The 24,028-nt window shown below is 40.9% G+C and overlaps 2 protein-coding genes across 6 annotated transcripts in view; both read left to right on the top strand.

Annotated features, from left to right (window-relative positions):
* tbc1d2b (TBC1 domain family, member 2B) overlaps positions 1-8,935 on the top strand; it is a 161,623-nt gene extending 152,688 nt beyond the window's left edge. For 2 of the 4 annotated variants that reach the window (XM_043680142.1, XM_043680144.1), the window contains 3 exons: positions 1,689-1,874; positions 2,206-2,327; positions 6,892-8,935. In XM_043680142.1, coding sequence (XP_043536077.1) covers positions 1,689-1,874; positions 2,206-2,327; positions 6,892-7,090 — 507 coding nt within the window. In that variant the 3' untranslated portion in view covers positions 7,091-8,935. Of the gene's footprint in view, positions 1-1,688; positions 1,875-2,205; positions 2,328-3,219; positions 3,607-6,891 lie in introns of those variants that run through there. The other 2 variants (XR_006309806.1, XM_043680143.1) reach the window with 2 other exon arrangements.
* A 4,640-nt stretch (positions 8,936-13,575) lies between these two features.
* Positions 13,576-24,028, top strand: part of dapk2b (death-associated protein kinase 2b) — a 150,823-nt gene continuing 140,370 nt past the window's right edge. The window contains exon 1 of one of the 2 annotated variants that reach the window (XM_043680135.1): positions 13,576-13,661. The gene's annotated coding sequence lies outside the window, so the exon portion shown is untranslated. The remainder of the gene's footprint in view (positions 13,662-24,028) is intronic. The other variant, XM_043680136.1, reaches the window with a different exon arrangement.

The raw sequence follows: 24,028 nt of genomic DNA, 5'->3' as shown, positions 1-24,028 counted from the left end.
AGGCCATGTCCCCTAGTTCTAGTCATATCCACCAAGCGGAAATAACTTGCCTGCCTCAATCTTATCTATCCCTTTCAGAATTTTATATGTTTCTATAAGATTCCCTCACATTCGTCTAAATTCTAGTGAGTACAGTCCCAGGCGGCTCAACCTATCCTCATAGGGTAGCCCCCTCATCTCTAGAGTCAATCTAGTAAACCTCCTCTGCACCGCCTCCAAAGCCAATATATCCTTCCTCAAGTAAGGAGACCAAAACATGTGCACAATACTCCAGGTGTGGCCTCACCAACACCTTATACACTTGCAGCAGAACTTCCCAGCTCTTAAATTCAAACCCTCTAGCAATGAAAGCCAATATTCTGTTTGCCTTCCTGATTACCTGTTGCATCTGCAAATCAACTTTTGCAATTCATGACTCCTTTGTGGTAACTTCAGCCAATGCAGGAGTTGAACCCACACTGTTAGTATCAGTCTGCATCGTAGAGTAGCCATCCAGCCAACTGAGCTAACTGACCCATAAAGGTCATCTTGTGGTTGGAAAGGATTCAGACTAAGTTGACAGGGTTTAGACCCCAATACATGCAAGTAAAAAAGAGGAATAAGGTATCTAAAGTCAGAGTGTTGGACTGTTTTAGAGAAAGTAGTACTAAATTTGATAGAAACAGACTGAAAAGGACCACAGCGAATAAAAAGATGAATGAAATGTTGACAAGGAAAAGGAAGGGGACATATATCTGGCAATGGCATTCTGCTGGAGGTGTTGGAAATGGTGGCTTATGATAATTTGAATGTGGATGCTGGTGGGATGGAAAGTAAGTACCGGAGGACCGTATCGCTGTTGTGGGAGCGAAGAGATGGTGCAAGGGCAGACACTTGGGATGTAGGCTAGACACATCTGAGGGCCCCGTCCACCTTAGTGCAGGGAGTCCTTGGTTGAGAAAAAAGATGGACTTTTCTAGAGGCCCCTGTGGAAGATGGCATCATCAGATTAGATGCAGTGGATCCAGAGAAACTGGGAGAGTAAAATGGAATTGTTACAGGAAGCAGAGTATGAGCATGAATAGTCAGTAAGGTTGTAGTGGCGCAAGAGGGTCTGCACACTTTGGAAGAACGATCTCTCATATCCCACTTGAACACACTGCCGCTTTTCAGATGCTATTGAGTTTAATGATTGTGTAACCTCTATCGTTTGTGCTTTCCCATACCCTGTCATGATACGGGCTGCTTTCTGCATAGCCAACTTTTCATTTTCAGCTTCTTGTGTTATCAGTTTTTCTTTCTCCTTAGCTTATATTATTCATCCTTCTGTCTTTGCCTAACTGTCCTCTCTTGCTTTATTGCTTGGTTTCACCTTTTCCTATCTGCTTACTGATCTGTTAAACTCCCCCACCCACCCAGTATTCAGTATGTATACTACGTTTTCCTAGCTACTAACTGTTCTGACAATGGACCACTGGATTTGAAAAGTTAACCCTTCTTTCTCTCCACAGATGTTGTAGACCTGAGTTTCTCTGGCAATTTCTATTTTTTGTTTCAACTATTTCTTGGACCTTGTGTATAAATTGGCAGCACTTCATAATGAACACATTTGCGCCGGAGAGTTTTGAGATATTTTGAGGGCATGCAAAATGCTGTATGAAAAGTTGAACTTTCCAAAAGACTTGAAATTGTCCCCTTCTCTACACTAGGTTGACCAGCGAGTATTCAAAGACTTGCTAAGTGAAAAGTTGCCGCGATTACACACTCACTTTGAACAGTACAAGGTCGATTTCTCTCTCATCACCTTTAACTGGTTTCTCGTGGTATTCGTGGATAGTGTTGTCAGTGATATCATGTTCCGTATCTGGGATTCATTCCTGTATGAAGGTCCAAAGGTAGAGTCTCTGATTCCCTCTTTTAAATGGTCATCTTTGGGTTTAGAGTACTGTAGTTGGAATGTCTAATTTTTGTTTTCATTGTAACTGCTGATAATATTTATGATTCTTGCAGAAATTTCAAATCAAAAATTAAGTTACTTTAGAACAGGTAGTGTACCTTGTACAAACTTCACTTTATCTTGGTGTAGCACTTAAGTGTATTTGTCATTTTCATTGGTTATTCTTAATGTGTTAATTTTTAAACTAATTGTAATTAGGATGTTGCTAATTGTAGTCATCTGGATCTAAAGCTGTTTATTTGGTTAAATCACTTTCTGCATAAATACAGGTTATATTCCGATATGCACTTGCAGTCTTCAAATTCAAGGAGGACGAATTTCTGAAGCTTCAGGATAATATGTCCATATTCAAGTATCTGAGATATTTCACCCACACTATTCTTGATGCACGGTAAGTTTAGAGCTATTAACCCCAATACAAACGTCTTGAGTTGATTATGAATTCTGACTGTTCTTTTCCCTCGCTTCTCGCTGCCCTACTCTTCTGAAATAATGTAAACTTAATGTTCAATCACTATCCAGGCTATGTCACCCCTCATTTAGAATTTTTTTTAAAACTCTTTTTAATGGGCAAGGCAAGCATTTGTTACCCATCTTTAATTGTCCTTGAACTTGGCTGCACTTGGAGTATAGTTTTGGTCACTTTGTTATTATAAAGGATATTATTAAACTGGAAAGAGTGCAGAAGAAATTTACAAGGTTGTTGCCTGGACTCAATGGTCTGAGTTATGGGAAGAGAGAGGACCTTTTTCTTTAGGGCATCAAGACTGAGGGGGAACTTTATAGAGGTGTATAAGATCATGAGAGGCATGAATACACTCCGTCTTTTTCCCAGGGCTGGGGAATTGAGGACTAGAGGGCATCAATTTACAGTTAAAAGGGAGCAACTTTTTTACACAGAGGGTGGTTTGCATATGGAATAAGCTGCCAGCAGAAGTGGTTGAGGCAGGTACATTAACAACATTTAGAAACCTAGAACTCCTACAGTGTGGAAAGAGGCCATTAGGCCCAAAAAGGCATTTGCACAAATACATGGATAGGAAAGGTTTAGAAGGATATGGGCCAAGTGCAGGAGATTGGAGTTAGTGTGGATGGATGTTTTGGTCAGCATGGACCAGTTTGGGCCAAAAGGCCTGTAACCGTTCTGCAGGACTTTATGACTTTGGCTTGCTAGTGCCATTTCGGGGACAATTGAGAGTTGTGGGTCTGGAGTCACTAGTAGGCCAGACCATTCTGAAGAAGTCACTGGACCTAAAGTGCTTAACTCTGCTTTCTCTCCACAGATGCTGCGAGATCTAAGTTTTCACAGCAGCTTCCATTTTTGTGGCAGGTTCCCTTTTGGATAATCGGTTGCTGAGATTAGATTTCAATTCCAGGTTTTATAAATTGAATTTAAATTCTGCCAGCTGACTTTGAATTATTTGTCCAATGACATTATCACTCGTAGCCTAGTGCTACTAATTTTCTGGTACTTCATGCTTAATGAAGGTGTTATCTTGTCTACCTGTTAAACTATTAGCAATAGGATCCTGGCATCAGACATTGAGCCCTTTGACGCCCTCGGTGCCTTCTGTTTCTTTGGTCCACCTTCCCTCTTAATCTTTCCCAATATATCCCATATCATTCATTGGTAGACCATCCTTCAGTCTCCATGCCTGTGTTTTCTAGAAGATTTTTTTCTAACTCCTCCACACTTCCCAGTTTCAAATGAATCTTCAGAGCCTTCCTTTGACCTTCAGTCACTTCCCTTAATCTTATTCCCTCCTTAGGGTCCTTTACTCCAAAATGCCTGGTAGGATTGTTTCATTCTTTTGTTGAATGTGAGCCATGGCACTTATTGCCATTCCCCCACATGCCAGTGAAGATGAGGTGGTAGCCATCTTCTTGAAAAGTTGCAGTCCATGGTGTGTATACTCACCCAGACTGATTAGAGTAGCACAATTCAAGGATATGAATGCAAGTAATAGCAAAGGAATGGCAATATGTTTCCAGACCAAGATGGTGTGCGATTTGGGGAGCTCTCAGAGACTGTTGCTCACGCGCATTGCTGTCCTTGTCCTTTTAGGTAATCAAGGTCACCAATTGGATGTTGCCTTGATGTGTTATTGCAGTGCATCACGCACTGTGCATTGATAGTAGATGGGAGGCCAGTCAAATAGACTACTTTATCCTGGACGGTCTCAAGCTTCTAACTGTTATTGGAGCTTGTGGGGAGTATTCCATCATACTCCTAACCTGTATTTTATAGATGCTGCACAGGCTTTAAGGAGTCAGGGAGTGAGATATTTACAGCAGAATATGTAACTTCTTAACTCCATTGTCTATTTAATGGCTGGTCTTGCAAGGTTTCTGGATAACACGTATATTGTTGATGAAATGTTTAGCATTGGTAATGCTGTTGAATCCCAAGAGTGATTGTCTTGGAGAATGTATGCTCCATTTCTGTGTATATTTATGGTTGGCATTGACATATTTTAGTCTCTCAGTGAATTGAGGAAAATGGGGAGTAGGCAGGAATGGAGATTTTACAGCCCAAAATCAGCCATAATTGTATTTAATAGTGGAACTGGCTCGAAGGGCTGAATTGACTTCACCTGCTCTTTTCCTTATGTTCTTGGCCTTCAGGATTTCTGAAGAGAGAAGTTAGGGTACACTACATCACATGATTATGGCATAAAGCAAGGGTGAGTGGAGCCATTTAGGGCCTCATCATCATCTTATGCAGTGTGACGGAATGCTCCCTACTTGCCTGGATGAGTGCAGCTCCAACAACACTACGGAAGCTAGATGTTATTTAGAACAAAGAAGTGCACTTGCTCGGTAGCAACAGTGTATACCATCCACAAGAAGCACTGCAGAAATTTACCAAAGCTGTTAAGGAACCTTTCAAACTCATGACTCCTACCATCTAGAAGGATAAGGGCTGCAGATACATGGGAACACTGCCACCTGCAAATTCCCCTTGAAATCACTCACTATCCTGACTTGGAAATAAATAATCATTGCTTTACTGTTTTTAAGTCAAAATCCCGGAACTCCCTCCTTAACAGAATTATGCGTCTACATACCTCAAGTAGACTGATTGATTGGTTTATGAAGGCAATTTAACACCACTTCCTTGAAGGGTAGTTAGTGATGAGCATACATGTTGGCTTGGCCAGAGGTGCCCACATTCCCTGAATTACTCTTTTTTTATAAAAGCTGGCAGTTGGAATAGATTTCTGCATCAAATTGGGGTAGTCCATTCACGATATAGTTTTGTACTTCAGGCCGATCTGATTAGCCATTCAGTGTACACTGTAAATTTTAAGTTTTGAATAATTTAATCTCAAATCTCAATATTAAATAGTTTTGAGATTTTAACCACTCAGACAACAGGTGACAGTCTGTGCAGTAACTCAGGAAATATTACTATGTTGTAAATACTATCTATTAAAGCAGGCCAGTGACTTTATGGGCACACTATGGCTCTTGTTTTCTGGTTCAGCGTAGGGTGCTGATCAACACGAGGTCTCTGTCCCTCTCCAATGCCCTGATTCAAAGTCAAATAACTACAAAATTCTCTCAAGCCTTTCACCAAGAGCTGCTGTTTATTAACTCTTTCTAAGCCACAAACCACAGCATGATCAATACATTCTGATTGGCCCAGGCTAGGTGAGACTTATAGCTAATTGGTTTAAAGATGTTTGCTCAATCTCTAATTGGCTCTCAAAAGTGATGGACATTGATGTCACCTCACACTATCTCCTGACTGGCTCCTTAAGATGCCAGTTCTCAAAGGGTCCATCTACTTCATTATGTTTTGTTATAATTACTTACCAAGATAAGGTGATAGTTTGAAATGTATTTTATAATAAAGTAGTAAAGAAAATGGGAGGGATTTGCTGTCAGGAGGTTACTGCACTCCAAGGTTGTGTGCAATGTGGTAGTGACTTTCATCTTGGAAGCCCACTCAGCTGGAAAGAAAATGAGAGAGAGCAATGGTAAAGACCCAGTGATCGATGTCTACAAGTTCATTCCTGAATCCTTGTTTACTTTAGCAAAGTTCCCATTAAATCAGGTACTTAACACTGTCATTTACTATTTTCTTTTGACTCATTTGTTCTATTTGGTTTTGGTTTTGCTGTTTGAACGCTTGGAAACAGTCTGATTTACCTTTGTATATAACAACCAGCGCAGAAGCTCAGTGTACTAATCTCTACAAACTTGTTGTACAGGATATGTTGAAGTCTAAACAATTATACTTTTAAAATTTTAGAGTGTTACAAAGTGAAACCTTAACTGTAGTTTTGCTGTTGTAATTTGCTTTAAGTCAGTGTAATTTTTGTATTAGAGTAAGATTTCTTGACAAGTACCAAAGAGCCAGGAGTATAGCATCTCTGTCTTAGTCAACCTCAGAACTCTGGATGTAAGCTACACACAAATTAAACTGAGCCCCGTCATCCTTAGAGCAGTAATTCTAAAGCATCAGTGTATTATCTTCAGTCTGTCCACAATCCCATGGTGCATTTTTTTAATCAAATGAAGCTAAGTCACATGATACAGTACCAAGATCTACGTTGGCTGCATTTGGGGTTAAATAGCCTTCTCCTGCTCCCTACTTGTATGTTAAAATTGGAAAAGGCCCATTTGACCTTGAGGATGCCCAAATTGCTTTATTGTCTATGAAATAGTTTTGAACTGTTGTTATTGCTACAATGCAAGATATTTGGCAGTGACTGTGGAAAGCAAGCCCACATTAACAACCAAGTGTCAACTTGCCATCTTGGCTCCTGTGAATGCCCAGAATTCCTTGCTGATGGTTATAACTTAACAAGGGAGTTCTATGACTAATGCTGCATGTTTGACTAGGAATGGGGAGGGAGAATATTGACTGGGTAGTGGGGAGCTAGAGACAAAATGAAATGTTTCCCTGAAGTTGTTTCCAAATTCCTAATTGCTGATTTTTATTGTAGAAAACTTACCAACATCGCCTTTGTGGACATGAATCCCTTTCCAATGCGGCTGATCCATAGTCGCAGAACATTCCACTTGGAGAAGGTGCGCCAGGAGTTGAGTGAACTCGAAGCAATCCGCCAAGATTTTCTCCGGGAACGTGAAACTGCAACCCCGGAACGGAGGGATGTGATCAGTGATGACGATGAGGACACCTAAGTGCATTTGCAGTCCTACCTTTGGACTGAACGGCCTTTCTGCATAACAGAACCTGTAAGAATGGCCCAGAAACACACCTAGAATTTCTCAATTATCTGCTTAGGAGTTTGAGTCCCAGGGCTATCTAGTATGCTGAGCTGTTGGAGGACAGTTCCCTGGTTGTCAGCTCAGTCAGGTGGTGGAAGCTTTGATGAGGTGAGTGCTCCAACATGGATCACTATTCCCTCCTTGTTAGGCTGCCCACCTTTTGATGGCTAAGTATACCTGTATCAGTCATCTGCTTTCAACTGAATGTTCTAGTGAGGCCAATGGCTCTTTTTGGCAATCACTTTATATATAAGAAAAAGTTATTTTTTGAGTTGCTTTTCATCCTCAAAGTAAACTTTATCTTCCATCATGAAAGAAATATGCTGAGCATATTTCGCTGTAAGTGCAATGATGGAAGATTGTGTCAAACTAACCTTTGGACTGACAATGGACATGTGCCAGATAGCAGCACTTAGAACACTCCGCATACCTTTTGCTCTTAATGATGACAAAAACTGTCCATTCTGGTTAGCCAATTGTGGGACCAATAACAATTATCTGAAGATCCTAACTAGCGTAATTTGATTGTCTGCATTAGCTTCGATCTTCACTTATCATATCAGTATTTTGGGAAGCAGGCTTCCTTAACAACCAAAAATTATTTTGTATTAAATATGGAGGAAAAGACTTTAAAATTATTTTTGCATGTGATTTCCTTCTAAATAGTAAGAAAAGGGAAACTGTGCTCCTTGATGTAATTTAGCCTTGCTCAGACTATCAATTCACTACAATATTGTGCGTTTTGAAAATCTTGGTGTTGATAAATCTCGAATTAAGCTTCACCTCCATTGATTATTCAACTGAAGTATGATTTCATGTTTACACTCAGATGACCTTCATTGATCATTTACAACATCAGTCAGCCCATTTGTCACTTCACAAAATGTCACTTGTGAATTCTATGATCCACATTATCTGTCACAATTTCTTGAGGTTTGTTTCCTCAGTTTACAATACTGGCTACAAAGTGGAATTTGAAATGTTTCACATTGGTTCATTTTTGAAGCTTGAACTTTTTTCTTGTCTGTATTGCAACCATAAATTGGCACTGGAAATTGAGTGTGTAGCTATAATGACTGTGACACTTAAGTTTGGCAAAAAAACAAAATCTTAGCTGTAACCTGAGAATGGAAGTTCTCACTCTGATTCACCTTCCACTGAAACAGCAAGGAAGGACAAAATATGGCACAACAGGGATCAACACCAAGATACGTATTATTTTGGTGAAACAAGACCATATTTCAAAACCCAATGCTAGTTTCATGAGTTTGAGTTGTGTTTGATGTGTACCAGACCAGGATTATTTTACACTTAGGATGTCTCATGCAAGTTTTGTCCCTGAGGTTCACTATAATTTGACTGGAGGGATGTTAGAGGAGCATGTAAGTACCTTTTGCTGGCAGTGGACCTCTATATTAAACGGTTATACAGTGGTATGCAGTCTTGTATTCAGACTTTTTGCAATTGATATTTTCTTGACTGAAATGTAGGAGCTGATCTAAAGTCTGAATGTCTATAACCATATTGCTATATCTCTGGTACATAAATGTTTCGGGGTGAGCCCCACAAATTGAGTTTCCATATGACCAGTACCTGAAGAAAGCAGGAAAATATTTTGTTTATGCTGAATGTTGACTTTTTTGTTTAAAACATTTGTTTCCATATTCTTGATTTCAAAAGCACATCATTTTGTATGTTCAATTAAGTATAAAGGAAATTTGTTTTGTGATTCTGAACATTAAACTGATTTTTCCACAATGAAGTGTGTCTTGAATTCATCACCTTTTAAAAGATCCTGCCTCAGTTATCTAATTTATTGGTACAGAAGATTCAATTTGTGCTGAATGTATAAAAAGTACAGGAACAGATTGTCCTTCAGAATTCAACACCTTTGTATTGATGCTGTGTTCTGTTCTGACCACAGCAGGGAAGGTTGCATAGACATATTTTAGTCTCTCAGTGAATTGAGGGATATGGGGAGTGGGCAGGAATGGAGACTTATAGCCCAAAATCCACCATAATTGTATTTAAAAGTGGAACTGGCTCAAAGGGCTGAATTAACTTTACTTGTTCAACATTTATTTCTCAATGGTTCTCCAAAACAAAACATTGGTACCCTTTAAAAGAAAACAAGACCACAGCTATATCAAAGATTTACCCTCAAAATAAGCTATTCAGCTTTTCTGTGCTCATTAACTGCATTGTGTGGGATTGGAGCATTTATAGAGATATACAGAGAGATGAAAATGGATGGCGTTTGTAAATTGTATTCTAGAAATTTGCACTGATAGTCTAAACATATTTATGTGGAGAAAAACAGACTTCCTCCTGACTATTAGCATTCTTAACATTGGTTACTTACCAGCATGAATAGGGACTGTTCAGAGGTGGGGGTCTGACATATGATCAGGGACTGTGCTTTAGTGTGATTCACACTTAGTGTAATAGTGAATTTTGTTCATGTAAGTTTTTCTTGCAGTTAAATATAGATTAAACTAGATTGTGACATAGTATTAATGATCTTCAGGTAATTCAAATGACCTTGTTAAACAGGGCTGCTTAGATATTTTAATCAACGTGTTCACAGATATAATGCCCAGTCCAGAGGCAGGGATGCTACCACTGTGCCACAAGACCCCTAATGGAGATGCTTAAATCTTTTATTTTCTAATCAGAGATATCACTACACACCACCTGGAGCAGGTGGGACTTGAACTGGAGTTTCTCAGTCCAGGGATAAGGATACTACTGTGCCACAAGAGGGCCAACAGGGCTGCGAACGGTCAACCAGCTGAAAGTAGTTAACTCAAGTGATTGTACCTGAGTGAGGCATAGTGTGTCTAATAACAAGTTTGAGATTTCAGTACATTGGGTTAAGAGTCTTCACCACCTGGCTGTTTTATCAGTTTCAAGTGTCTGGTCAGTTTTTCTTTTTGTCTCCAAATGAAAGTGAGAGTTCCTATTCGGTTACTTCAGTTGTGCAATCTACTAGCTAAGTCCTTAACTAACTAAATAAATAAATTTGGTTAAAAAGTAGCAGGATTGGTGCTATGCTGACTTGTAGCATGTGGAAACCTGTGGAATCCACTGCAGTTTTGGACAGCCGTTTCTGCAATAAGTGTCTAGCTTGTAGTTCAGAGTTGTTGAACTGGACTCCGAGCTAGGTAGGACTAAGAATTATGTTCTGTGAAAATAATTTGATATGCTAAAATGTAGCCTAAGCAATTGGGATAGAGCTGAGCAGAATAGAGAATTGTACAAATGCTCAGAGTGATGTGAGAAAAAGGGTTTTCTATTTATGGTGCATTAGAAGAGTGAGCTGTTTTGTTGAGATGGACCTGACTTAAATTGGACTGGGACCAGCATCCTGGTGAATCATGTATGCTATGGACAGTGGTTTAAAAATACAATTAGGGAAAATGTTCTGGAAAAGGGAGATCCAGAAGTCTAAAGATGGTGGTCGAAGTATCTGTACAATAAAATAATATGGTTAAAGACCAGCAAAGTGAGCAGAAAAACAGTTTAACAAGAATTGAACATCAAATTTGATTATAACAGAAAATAGAAATTTTTAAAAAATTACCTTCCTAATATAAATGCATGAAACATCTTGATAAGACATCTTTGTAATCAACCTGTTTAGAGATGTTATTACACACTTCTGGAGCAGATGGGACTTCAGTCCAGATGTCCTCGCTCAGGGATATGGGCACAACAACTGTGTTAATGGTTCTAGTTCAAACTAGGCAATTTGCCTGTGGTCAGGTTATTATTGTGGGGTTGCAGTAGGAATTGACTATCTTAAGAGCCCTTTCCTCATTTGAAAAGGTGTAATGAGTAGGCATATTCAGTTGAATTTATCCTCCGTAAGTGAAATCTTCTACAATGGGCATGTATCATTGGTTGGAAATTCACCTGACCACAGATGTTTTCAAGTGTTTTGCTGTTTTGTGTAAATATATTAAAATCCTTTTCCACATTAGTAAGTTATCTGGAGGTAGTGTAAAATATTAGCACAGAGTAATTGGAGGATACTGAGCAGAAAGAGGACATTGAAATGTATTTGCTAGTGACTGCATAGTGATGAAATAAACTTTTTTAAAAAAACTTGCAGATGCTGGAATCCAAAGTAAATGAGGATCATCGGAAGGTGGAGAAGTAACATTTTTGGTGTAATCCTTCTTCAGGGGTCCTGAGGAAGGGTTACACTTGAAACGTTGACTTCACTTCCTGATGCTGCCTGGCTTGCTGTGTTCTTCTAGCCTCCTGCTTGTCTACCTCGTGATGTAGTAAAGGTGTTCACATATGTGTAGCTATCAGGGCGAATTGAGTTCGCAAAAGTTGCCTTTACTTTTCACAGATCAAGAAATTGGACCAGTTTTTTTTTGTTCTTGTAGCCTGGTGGAAATACCACTAGAGGGAGTACCTTGAGCTAAATGCAGCACTGAGTAATTGACAGTGAGGATGCAGTACCGTGAAAACTGTTAATAGACCTTGCACATTCCAGCGGCTGTGAAATGATATATAAGCGTCATTACTTAAGCGAGTATTTATAAACTCGTCAAAATCTTAATCAGTTTCACATTCAATTGATATTTAATTGAATAATTATATCTGGTGCAGTGATGACCTATGACTCATTGGAGAGACACCATTTTAGGACAAGGCTGTCTCATACATGAATTCGGCCTTTTCAAAATAGTAGGAGTGATTGGCGGGGGATGGGTGTTGGAGGGGAGAGAAGAGGCGTTAGCGCTTATTCACAACATGTGAATAAAGGAGTATATGGAAATCTACTGAATGGAAAACACAGGGGACTGTTTAAGTTTAAATATCTCAGAATCATCTCATCTTTTACATTCACTAACTGTAGGTATTACAAAGATGGACAAATATTTATCGCCCATCCCACTAAGATATTTTAAGGTTTTGTGACTTAATATGTGGTTCATTTGTGACAAATTGATGTAACAAGATATGATATAGTTAGGAAAATACCCACGCCCTATTACCATCTACCGCCCTATAGTCTGTAAAAACCACCAATTCAACTGGGACAAGCTAAGCAAAGACATGCTAGAGACCTGGCACTCCAACCACAACGCCATAAACAAACACACAGATCTAAATACCATCTATCAACCCCTCAGAAAACGAACAGGAAATGACATCACCACAAACCCCAGGTACCCCATCCAGGCCAGACATATAAATAGAAAGCAGGAAAGACAGCAGCTTCGCTTCGCTTCCCTTGGAGGTCGCCATTGATCCCTCAGAAAACGAACAGGAAATGACATCACCACAAACCCCAGGTACCCCCATCCAGGCCAGACATATAAATAGAAAGCAGGAAAGACAGCAGCTTCGCTTCGCTTCCCTTGGAGGTCGCCATTGATGATGTTACCTAGCCAGGTAATGAAACATCTGGATATCAAACCTACAGCTCAGCGAGCAAAGCTACACCCTAAACCTCAACCTGAGCTACAGACCTTGCAGCCTGTAAAATGTAATTTAACCATCGATATATTCAACAGCCTCTGCAGTCAAGAATTACAACACTAACAACCCTTTTAAAAGATGTTTCTTCTCATCTCCATCTTAAATGCTTCCTTTTCTCAAGTTGGTGTCCCCTTGTCCTAAGGGAAAGACTCTTGACATCACCCAGTCAGTCTCCCCCCCCCCCATTCAGGATCTGATTAGAACAGTTGGTGTTGTTATGGCCATCTGTGTGTGTCTCTCTCTCTCTCTCTCGATTTGTTGTATGTGGTGATAGAAGAGGTGAGGTTCCCAGCAGTAGATTGGCCCTCCTGTTATTGGTGTGTCCACACTCACAGACATAGTCACATTAGCGCATGTTGCACGTGCCAAGTGTATGTATTTGGCCACGCTCCTGGAGGATTCACCCGCCTGATCCGACCCAACCACCTGCCATTGGCTGATTGAGATGTCCGTCTCACCATGTCCAATCGCAAAACAGGCATTCTTCCGATTGGCTGGCATCCAGCTACCAATTGAGTTTCCACTTTCAGTCCCGCCCCAACACACCGGAAGGTCACGAAAACATCGCACCGTCTTCCCCCGGTTTCTGATTGGCTGCGGAAACCTTCCAATCCGAGGAGGGTTGTGAACGGGGCTCCCGCCCACTCCCAGCGCAATTCTCTCTGATAATGTGTTCGAGTGTGTTACAGTTTATTGCAGGTGGTTACAATGTATTTGGTTGCAGTTTGTTACAGTTTCCGTTCTTCTGGCTACATTGTAACAATGCACTTTTCCGGGGACGATCGGGTAGACAGGCGCGTCCCCGGGATGTTTGCCAGCTCCTGGGGGGGGCTATGCGCGCTCATGTTGCCGCAAAGGTGGTTCGATGCGCGCCCACGGTAGCGCGTTCACGCCCCCTGTCTATATGCGCGCTCCCGGCTGCGTTATAAACTCCCGCTGTCAGGGAAGCTCCTGCTAGTGGCAAGCGGAGAGTCGCGGGGAGCGGGTAAGTGAAGGCACCTACTCAGTAACTGCTCCTTTTCCCTCCTTCCTCCGGCCCCGGCTCAGCATTTTGGGGCAGCCTCCCCCTCACTGTAGTCCCCTGTCCCTTACCCCACACTGCCATCCCCCTGTACCTCCACCCGCAACCTCACTGACTCCCTCTCACTGATAGTCCCCTGTCGCTGACAGCACTAATTAACCAACACAACTACAGTGACAACAAAAGCTATCCCAACTCTCAAAAATTCTGTAATCATCCCACTAACTGCTGTCTGACTGAAACCAGTCCTGTTCAATTTAAAGTATACTTTTGAAGTCTATTCTCTCCTACCGATGTGAATATAACATTAGCCTCAACCCTACCTTTTTATTTTTAATTATTTAGACTCGTGGATAAAATTTAAAAAGTCAGGCTTTTTTATTTCAAATTTTATTCTTTTGTTTTTGAACAGAAAGCTTGCAGATCTTTTGAGATAAAAAAACTCCCTTGTTTTGATAGACTTAGAATATTCTCTATCCAGCTCAGTATAAAACAAACCTTTCACTGTGAAAGATTTTAAGGTGAACCCAGGGAGCTCTGAGTAGTGGATTGCTGGACACTATGTAATGACTTAGTGCCGTGTTATCTGATGCGGTGTACTCATAAAATTCTGCACAGTTTGCAGGGTTTCTGCGATGAGCCTGTCAAAAGCTAGGATAAAGATCGAGAATCTGCGTTGTCTTAAATATTGGAATCTGATTTATATAGCCTTTGCGAGGATGAGAGGTTTGACTCAGAAATGAGGATCGATTCCTCGAAGTTGGCTTTCAACAGGTCGCTATGAAGAGTTTGAATGATCTCCCCGCGAAGTGTTCATACCGGGAACTACGCATGGTCACACTTGGGTCTTCATGTTATTGGGATCATGAAGGCATGTGCGGATAATGATTTTAAAAGACTAAAAACAATGCGAGATGAATGATTCGTTTATGCTCTCTCTGATCAGCCTGGAAGTGATCTTTTTGGGGGAGGAACGGGGTGATACTAAATCCCTTGAGGAGGGGGTTGAGTGGCCCTCGAGGGGGGGAACGGGGAGGGAGTCCCTCTCAGAAAGGGAGGTGATTATTTTGGGAGGCGGGGCAATGGTGAAAGAAGGTTTGGTGAAGGTGTACATCATTCTATTTAGTTGACATGTTGGGAATACATGCGAGTTACTAATCCTCTCCCTCGAGCATGGGCTGCATCCATCAGTGTAGTTTACATGGTAAATCTGAATATTTCCAGAAAGAGCAATGTAACTGGTACAGAGACCATCCATGGGCCGGAAAGATAGCTACAGCAGAGCGAGGGGAATCTGTGACTATTGAGAATAAGGAAACGACTTTTTTACTACAGTCCAGACACTGAACAGAAAATGCACAAAGGTTCCCATTTCCAAGTGACTCCGATAATCTGGTTCTGAATTCCCTCTAGGGGAAAATCAACTGCATAAACTACAGTGAGTTCTGTAAATATTAGCTGGTTACAGCTACAACCAGCAATGCTGATGACAAAACGCACTCTTCCACTGATCCAAATTCACCTGTCTGGTATATCCAGATGTGATCACTTGGTTCAGGTCCATCCTTCTCATTACTGAACATTTAGATAGAGCATTATTACAATGAGGGAAGAAACCATTTCAAAATAAAAATAGTGCTGCAGAAACTCATCAGATTAGGGAGCATCTGTGGAGAAAGCAAGAGTTAATGTTTAGAGTCTGATTATAACTTCTTCAGAACTGAAAGGGGCTTGAATGGTGGTTTTTATGCTGTTGACAGAGGAGATAGGAGGAGAGTGTGGAACAGATGATGAGAGTGCCCAGACCAAAGAGAGTGCTAATGAAACGGATGGTGAGAGTGCCCAGACCACAAAGAGAGTGCCAATGGAACAGATAATGAGAGTTGTTGTGGTTCTGTTCGCCGAGCTGGAAATTTTTATTGCAAACGTTTCGTCCCCTGTCTAGGTGACATCCTCAGTCACCTAGACAGGGGACGAAATGTTTGCAACAAAAATTTCCAGCTCGGCGAACAGAACCACAACAATGAGCACCCGAGCTACAAATCTTCACCCAAACTTTGAAGATAATGAGAGTGCCCAGACCAAAGCGAGTGCTAATGGTGGTAAGGGGGAGGGGGATGGCAATGCTGCTCACTTAATGACAATGATGACATCCTTGTTTTTTTTTTCAGAGCAGTCATAAAGATGCAGGTTCGGGGGTGTCTACTTTTGATGGGTTTTAGGGCCAATTTGATTATAGCTAACAGATATTGCCTCAGTCAAATGGCTTTCAAGTTTAAAAAAAAACACATATACAATAAAAGGGGAGTGGCCAGTTCTCAAGCTCAGCTTTGCTCTGGTTTGGTTTTAGCAGTCTGGCTGTTCACTGAAAGCAGTCAGTCTGTTTGAGGCAGCTGATTAAAGAAACAGCTACATGAAAGAAGGTGTTTCATGTTGAATCTCTCTCTCTCTCTCTCTCGGGGTGTTTATGGGGATTGTTGCAGTATTTAGAGCAGCATCATTAAGATGGAATTGTCTGTTTGCTCTCAGGTTCGGTTATTCTACATTCTGTTCTCTTTGTGTTTCATTTGGTAATCTTACAAATAAATTCTGTTTTGTTTAAAACTAAGTAGTTTGACCAGCTACAATATTCCTGGAATATCCACTTCACGTATACTCAAAACAATGAGCAAAGTTAGGGTCTGGGCTACTTTCTTGACATGTTTTGAGGGGATCTGGCCTGGTCCATAAAAATGGTAATAAGTTAGGTAAAGGAGAAAATGGGTTCACTGTGCTGAGTATGAAGTCGACAATACATGTGGTGGGGTTTGTAATTAAAATAGAGCAGAGTGTTCATGTTCTGAAGTTGTTGGATTGTGTTATGTCCTGAAGGCTGTCAAGTACCTAAACAGCGAATGAGGTATTCCTCCAGTTTGTATTGATCTCCAGTGGATCATTGCTGTTAGCCTAGGATGGAAATGTTAGTACGGGAACAAATGGTCAAGCATCTGGGAAGATTGTAGTCATTCTAACAGACACTGCAGAGGTGTTCCACAATGTGGATACCTGGTCTATATTCAATTGCTCCAAAGTAAAGCAGACTGTATTCACTGCTCACAATGCAAAGCAACGTTTTATTTATACTTTCAGTCTAGTCTACGGTATTTGCTGCTTTTGCTATCTTTCAGGTTTTCAGCATCCGCAATATTTTACTTTTACTAAAATATTTCAAGATGTTTGTTTCTGCCTTAAAAAGTGGAGTAGAAACATGTTCAACTGTCTTCCACTTGTGTGTTCTCTGGTTCCTCAGGCTAATTGTTTTTGTTCATGCTGTCATTTGCAGAAGCTTGCGTCTCATACACTCAACTATGCTTTTAGAAACATACCCATGGAAACTGCTATACTCAGAGTATAGTTGTGTTTAAATAGAGACATTTCCACTTTTGAGTCAGCTTTCAGTTGACCACACTCCGTAGAACTCATATCCTACTGATTACTAGCTTCCAATATTTATACAACAAAAAACAAACCCAATTAACTCTCAATAAATATATCCCATCACCTGTCCCTTCATTCCATTATGCTCATTGATGGTCCCTTGCAGGAGAGGATGACTCCCACTTTCAAGGTGAGTCTGTAGGTGGCTGTATGGTCTGATATGGCTTCCATAGACTCTGCTACAAGGTGGTCATGGGAAGGGGGGATGGGGCAGCGCATTGTTTTCGCCTGGCTTCCACTTGGGCTCGACGCCTTCCCGCTTTGGACAGTCTTTGGCTGGTAATTCCCAGGTGTCAGTGGGAATGCTGCACTTCACCAGTAAGGCCTTGAGGGTATCCCTGAAGCACTTCCTCTGTTCACCCATGCAATCCTTCAGACCATATTGGATGACAGCATTACCATTAAAGAAAATGTGTACATTGCTGAATAAATGGTTCTGTAACCCAGCAGCAGTTTTGGAGAGCAATGGAAGCTTCAATTTACTATATTAACTGGGATATTGTCTTCTGAAAAAGTTTAGGGAAAATGTTTTTTCTAAGCTCATCTGAGTTGCCATTTCTTTACCTTTATATCACTGTCAAGGAATTGACTATTCTGGCTACCCTGCCACCCTGTCAAATCCATTCAGCTGTTTCCCAAATCCCAATGCCCCACAAATCCCACTTATCAACTCTGTCTTTTGATGTACTCTGACTGTCAGCCCCTGGGTATTTTAAACTTACTTTATTGTGTCTTGCTTTACATTCACTCCCTAACTTGAAGATGTTCTCCGACTCTACAATTCCATTAAACTGCCTGTTCCTCTGATTATGACTCCCATCACTTGTCTAATTCTCATGTTGTGGGATTCCCTCCTACCCACTGTCTCCCTCCCCTGCTGTCAAACTCTTTAAAATCTACCTCTTCTGCCAAACTTTGATCATCTGTCCTGATAATTGTTTTTCTTAATTTGGATATTTTAAGTAGTTCCTTACACCTCCTGAGGCAATATAGAATGTGGTTTATCGTTTACAGTTGCTATGTAAATGCAAGCTGCTGTTGTTGAATGTTATCACTATGCAATAATTACATAACTACAGTGATGACATGAAATGATGTGTGTAGATTAGAGGAAAGGCTGGACAAGTGAGAGCGTAGGGAATAAGAAGTTAGTGAGCTTGAGTTAGGAGCAGGAATAGAAACAGTGTTTCCTGTTGAAGAACCTTTGCCCGAAACATCGATTTTCCTGCTCCTCAGATGCTGCCTGACCTGTTGTGCTTTTCCAACACCACACTAATCTAGACTCTGATCTCCAGCATCTGCAGTCCCCACTTTTGCCTTAGGAGCAGGAATAGGACATTCAACCCATCAAACCTACTCCACTGTTCATATTATCATCCACTTCAATGCTTTCTTCCACACTATCTTCATATTGCTTCTGGATCATTGATATTTGGAAATCTATTTACTTGAAACAACGGAGCTTTCCACAGCCGCATGGGAGGAGGAGCTAAAACACCAGCTTAGACTGGTGGGACTGAATGCTCTGATTCTGTGCTGTTACATATCTGAGAATGTGTCCCTTCTACACCACTACCCAGAGGAGCCAGAAACATTTCCCACACCGGACATGAGCCACATGCCACACTGTGATCGTATTCGTATTGGCTGATTTGCCTATGATCCTGGTACATCCCACCTTCTCAGCCTCCCTGCAGGATCTGCTCATTCCTGTGGTGCTGTCAGTTTTTACTCAGTGTGGTAGCAATCACCGTCTCCAGTGTTAAGCCCAATGAACCAGAATTGAGAAGCTTCTTTCAGCCAGGATCTTTGATCATTCCTAATGCATTCTGGAAAACAATGGCCTTTCTTTCTTATTGATGATAATCTTAAAGCTATGCTCTTTAGTTACAGACTCACTGACCATGATAATTATCTAATTCTCAACATCTGGCCACCAGCTTTGGCCTTGGCTGTCAGTTCCTCTGAACCCAAATTCAGGAAATGTTCATCACTCAGGACTGACGCTGCAAAGGTTGAAGTTAACTTTGCCCACTCCTTCACCCAAACATTCAATATTTGCCTATTTCAACTGTGTCATTCCTGCGAGAGCCAACATCCAATAGAAGCCAAGATCAGGACTTGGTGACAGGGCAGTGTAGTCAGCATGGTAAGGGATGGGTTTAAATCATCACCAGTGGCCCAGTCATGATATTAACACACAGCACCCTATCAATCCCCTTTACAAGGTGGTCATTAAGATCATACAGCTCCAAACTTGCTGTCCAGTGAGCCTTACTGCTCTTTCTATTGTCACAGAGTCATCATCTCACACAAGGTGCAACAGAATGTTTAAAAGAATTTAAATGTTGACCTTCAGAACAATAATTGAATAATCAATGCACCTTTCCTGTAAACTCTCAGACTCCCATTGCCAACTCTCCTAGTGCACACACTGCTTGACCTCGGGGGTGCTTTCTCGCTACATTCTAAAGCTCAATCACACCTGATCAAGATGCTCAGGGCGTGTCAGAGCAGATGTCTGCATTCCAACTTGCAATGAATTTGCTGCAAATGATCTGTGTTTTCTGTTGTAAAATATCCAGAAATAACAATCACTACTGCTATATAGCAAACGGGTACCATAGTTGCAATATATTTTAAGCTGCTTATTTCTTTTGCTGGACGCAACATGAAACAAACTTTTCTGATTAGAAAAATCATTGGGTGTTGTAAGCTCATTGCTGGAATGCTATGTTTCCAATTACCTAACATCAAAGGTTCTTAGATATTGCTTTTTCTGCTTTTATTCATTCATGGGATGTGGAATTTGTTGGTGTGGCCAGTGTTTATTGCACATCACTAATTGTCCTGCACCATGCAGTACATGAGTCACAATGTGCTAGGGAGGAAGTTGACCCAGCCACACTGCAGGAGCCATGACATTATTTCCAGGTCAAAATGATGAGTGACTTGCAGGGGAACTTGTAAGTGGTTGTATTTCCATGTATCTTCAGCCCTTGACTTGTGGATGGAAATGGTTGTAGATTTGGAAGGTGCCATTGACAGTGAATTTCTGTACTGCATCTTGTAAACAATATACTCTGGTGTTATTGAGTGGCAGTGGTGAAGAGAGTAAATATTGAAGATGGTGCCAATCAAGTGTGCTTTGCCCTTGATGGTGTCAAGCTTCTTGTGTTGTTTGGAATTGCATCTGTCCATCACACTCCTGGCTTGTGCATTGTAGCTTGTGGACAGGTTTTGAAGTGCTCATTACAGAATGCCTACCTTCTCACCTATCCACTCATGTAGCCAACTGTGTTTATGTGGCTAATCCATTTCAGCTTATAATCAATAGTAACCCCAGAAAGTTGATGGTGAGAGATGGTAATTTTTTGAATCCTGTGGGAAAAGATCTACCACCCTGCCAACCCATAATAGGCCCACAAAAGCAAACTTGGCCAAACTGTACCAAAATCTCAGCAGGCTGACCAGCGAAACTAGACAGCACTCACAGACAAGGGAATACACTTCAAGCACCCACTAGCAATGACAGAGCATCACAGCTATCCCAAAGCTCCGCGGCAGTTTCACAACCCAGCAATACCAAAGCCCCACAAACAGCAGGTCAGACAGAGAGGCACCAACAAGAGCATTGATCCCCGGACAAGACAATGAAAGCACCTCACCACTTCAGAGGAGACATTAGCACCTACCTGTGAAGAGGAATGGAAGCTCCGAACCCTTGGATGCTGTCAGGATATTGCTTTGTGTAGAGAATTAGGACATTCCTACGATAACAGTTTTCTGATTAGCATCATGGTAACTAGATTACTCCATTTCCAGATACATTGTATTTTCCCCATTTCTAATTTCTAACAGGATTATTATAAAAACTGGCTGCTTCTTCAGCTCGAGGAAGAGAAATTCTGATCTACCTGCACAGACTGTCAGCCTAGTCAATTTCTCTTCCAGCACTATCGATTGTAATAAACAGCATGTCAATTTCACACGATCTGGTTTGTGTGGTCTGTAATTTATTGGGCAAATTTCTCCAACAAGTTCATTCATGGAATGTGTGTATTGCTAGGCAATAAATACTGGCCTCGCCAATCTTAATTGTCTAGAGCACAGTTAAGAGTCAACCACATTGCTGTGGGTCTGGAGTCACATATAGGCCAGATCAGGAAAAGATGGCAGTTTCCTTCCTGAAAGGAAATTAGTGAACCAGATGGCTTTTTCTGAAAATTAACAATGGATTCATGGTCATCATTAGGCTCTGAATTCCAAATTTTGTTTTTCTTTTCCTTTTGTGCCAGATATGTCTCAGTGGAGTTTCCCTCTGATTACCATTGACATTGAATTACAAAGGCCCAACAACATCTATTCTTCCTCAGGCAGCTGAGAAAATTTGGCATGATGGCGAATACCCTTGCCAATTTTTATAGCTGCGCCATCGAAAGCATTTTGTCTAGTTGTATCACTACCTGGTATGACAACTGTACCATTCAAGATTGGAGACAGTTACAGAGAGTGGTGAACTCAGCCTGATAATCTCAAAGGCCAATCTCCCGTCCATAGTATCCATCTACCTGGCCCGCTGTTGAGGAAAGGCTGCCAGCACACTCAAAGATCCATCCCACCCTGGCAATGCTTTTCTACAACCTCTACCTTCTGGTAGATGTACAGAAGCCTGAACACACGCACCAGCAGTTTCAAAACAGTTTCTACCCAACTGTTGTTAGAATACTGGATGGACTCACAACTCTTAGCATTTGCCTGTACCTGTGTTTTTTCTTTTTGCCACTGTTTCCCTATCTATGCTATTTAACTCTGTGATCTGCCTGTATTGCTTGCAAAGAAAAGCTTTTCACTATGCCTCAGTACACGTGACAATAAATTCAATTCAATTCAATTAGTTCACATTATATTTGTGAATGCGTTTTGATATATTTGATAAAATGCCAACTTGATGACCAAACACTGTCATTTCCACCTGCCATCTTAGGATCAGCTCCTTTTTCTGTGTCTAGATTGAATTTATAATGAACCCAAACAAAGTGTTGATGAAAGGCTTATTATTGCGGAGTTGCTATTTGATAGCACCGACAATAACTCCTTCCATTATTTCACTCCTGTAAACTGATTGGATAGTAATTGGCTGGATTAGATTTGTTCATTTTGTGTACAGGACCTAATGATTTTTCATATATTTGGGAAGATGCCAGTGTTGTAGCTATATTTGAATAGCTTGGCCAGGGATGCGATTAGTTCTGGCGAATAAGTCCTCAATTTTATTCCCGAGTATTGTCAGTGCTTATCAGCTTTGCATCATCCAGTGTTTTCAGTTGTTTCTTCTTTTTGCCTGCTCTCAAAATAAGCCACTGTTCCTATTAGGGCACTTTGGATTGGTGATCTGCACTGCACCGCAGTGGCCTGTGATGATATACTGTCCCCTGGCTGCCCTTTCCCTAAGGTACTCTTCACCCCCTCTACCTGAAACCCTAACAATGGTTGAAAGTGAAAACCCAAAAGTCTGAAATAACTAATCCTTGAGTGGTGAGATTGAAACATTTAACGTTGTTGTATCAAATACATTTGTTTCTGGAGTGGAGTGTCTGTTGAACAAGAACAATCCAATGATCAATTCCAAGTGCATACGCTCACCTCCTCCATATTTTTATAGTCAGTTTGTAAATTGCAACGGTGGGAAGAAATGGAAATAGCTTTCCTATGTTTGACACCCCAAATATTTAAAGCACAAAGAACAAACTGAATAATTACCGATAGATATTCACTGTAAAAATAAGCCAGAATGTTTTTGAAAACTCTGCCATATGAATGATGCACACTGATATTAATGCACATATTGGCCAACAGCTAAAGGCAAGGATGAAATAATTACAACCTGGGGTATCTCACTCTTAAGCTGTCATGATTAACAAATTACTGATTGGTTATCCATTAAAGCTGTCACCGAAATCAAGGCAATTAAGTGTCAATTTTCTTTTGAAATGAGGAAAGATTGTTAATGACTGCCAGTCAAACACCCTGTACCAGAAGATTAAGCACCTTAAGTGAGTCTCAATCAGCAGGTTGTGAATTGTTGTGGTGATTTTAAAATATCAAATTTTAACTTATTTTCCTTTAATTTCCTTTGTCCCCTTCTTCTTCCCTTAATCTAAAATTTGACTTAATTTGTACTTTAATTTGATTCTGGTTCATTTTTTCAGTCTCTTCCTGCTTACTTCTCAATCAAATGAATCTCCTGGATTAAGATTCAATTTTTTTGCGTTGCTGCTTCAGTATCAGCTGATAATAACATAGTGAGCAGCACACACCGGGGCTGAAGGCTGAATGAGCTAGTTTAACTAACAATCCGAACTAACAATTCTGCTCCTCTGCAGAAATCCTGGACCAATATAACATGATTGACTGAAGTTAGGTTTTATTGTTCCTAGTATTTAATATTCTTCTTAAAGCCATAGAATAGGAAATAATTTTAAGGATGCTGATGCAGTCTGTACCTATTGATGGTCTCATCCCATCTAAATGTCATTACTTCATCAACAGCTTGTGATGAAGCCTACAAGGGAGCAGGCTATTCTGGACTTAGTGCTCTGTAATGAGCCAGACTTTATAAAAGATCTTAAAGTAAGGGAACACTTAGGAGGCAGCGATCATAATATGGTAGAGTTCAGTCTGCAGTTTGAAAGAGAGAAGGCAAAATTGGATGTAATGGTGTTAAATAAAGGTAACTACAGGGACATGAGAGAGGAACTGACAAATCAACTGGAAGCAGAGCCTGGCGGGGAAGACAGTACATAGAACATAGAAAAATACAGCGCAGTACAGGCCCCTTGGCCCTCGATGTT

The sequence above is a fragment of the Chiloscyllium plagiosum genome, chromosome 40, assembly GCF_004010195.1.
Source record: "Chiloscyllium plagiosum isolate BGI_BamShark_2017 chromosome 40, ASM401019v2, whole genome shotgun sequence".
NCBI lineage: Eukaryota > Metazoa > Chordata > Chondrichthyes > Orectolobiformes > Hemiscylliidae > Chiloscyllium > Chiloscyllium plagiosum.
This window is presented reverse-complemented; position numbering and strand designations above follow the sequence as displayed.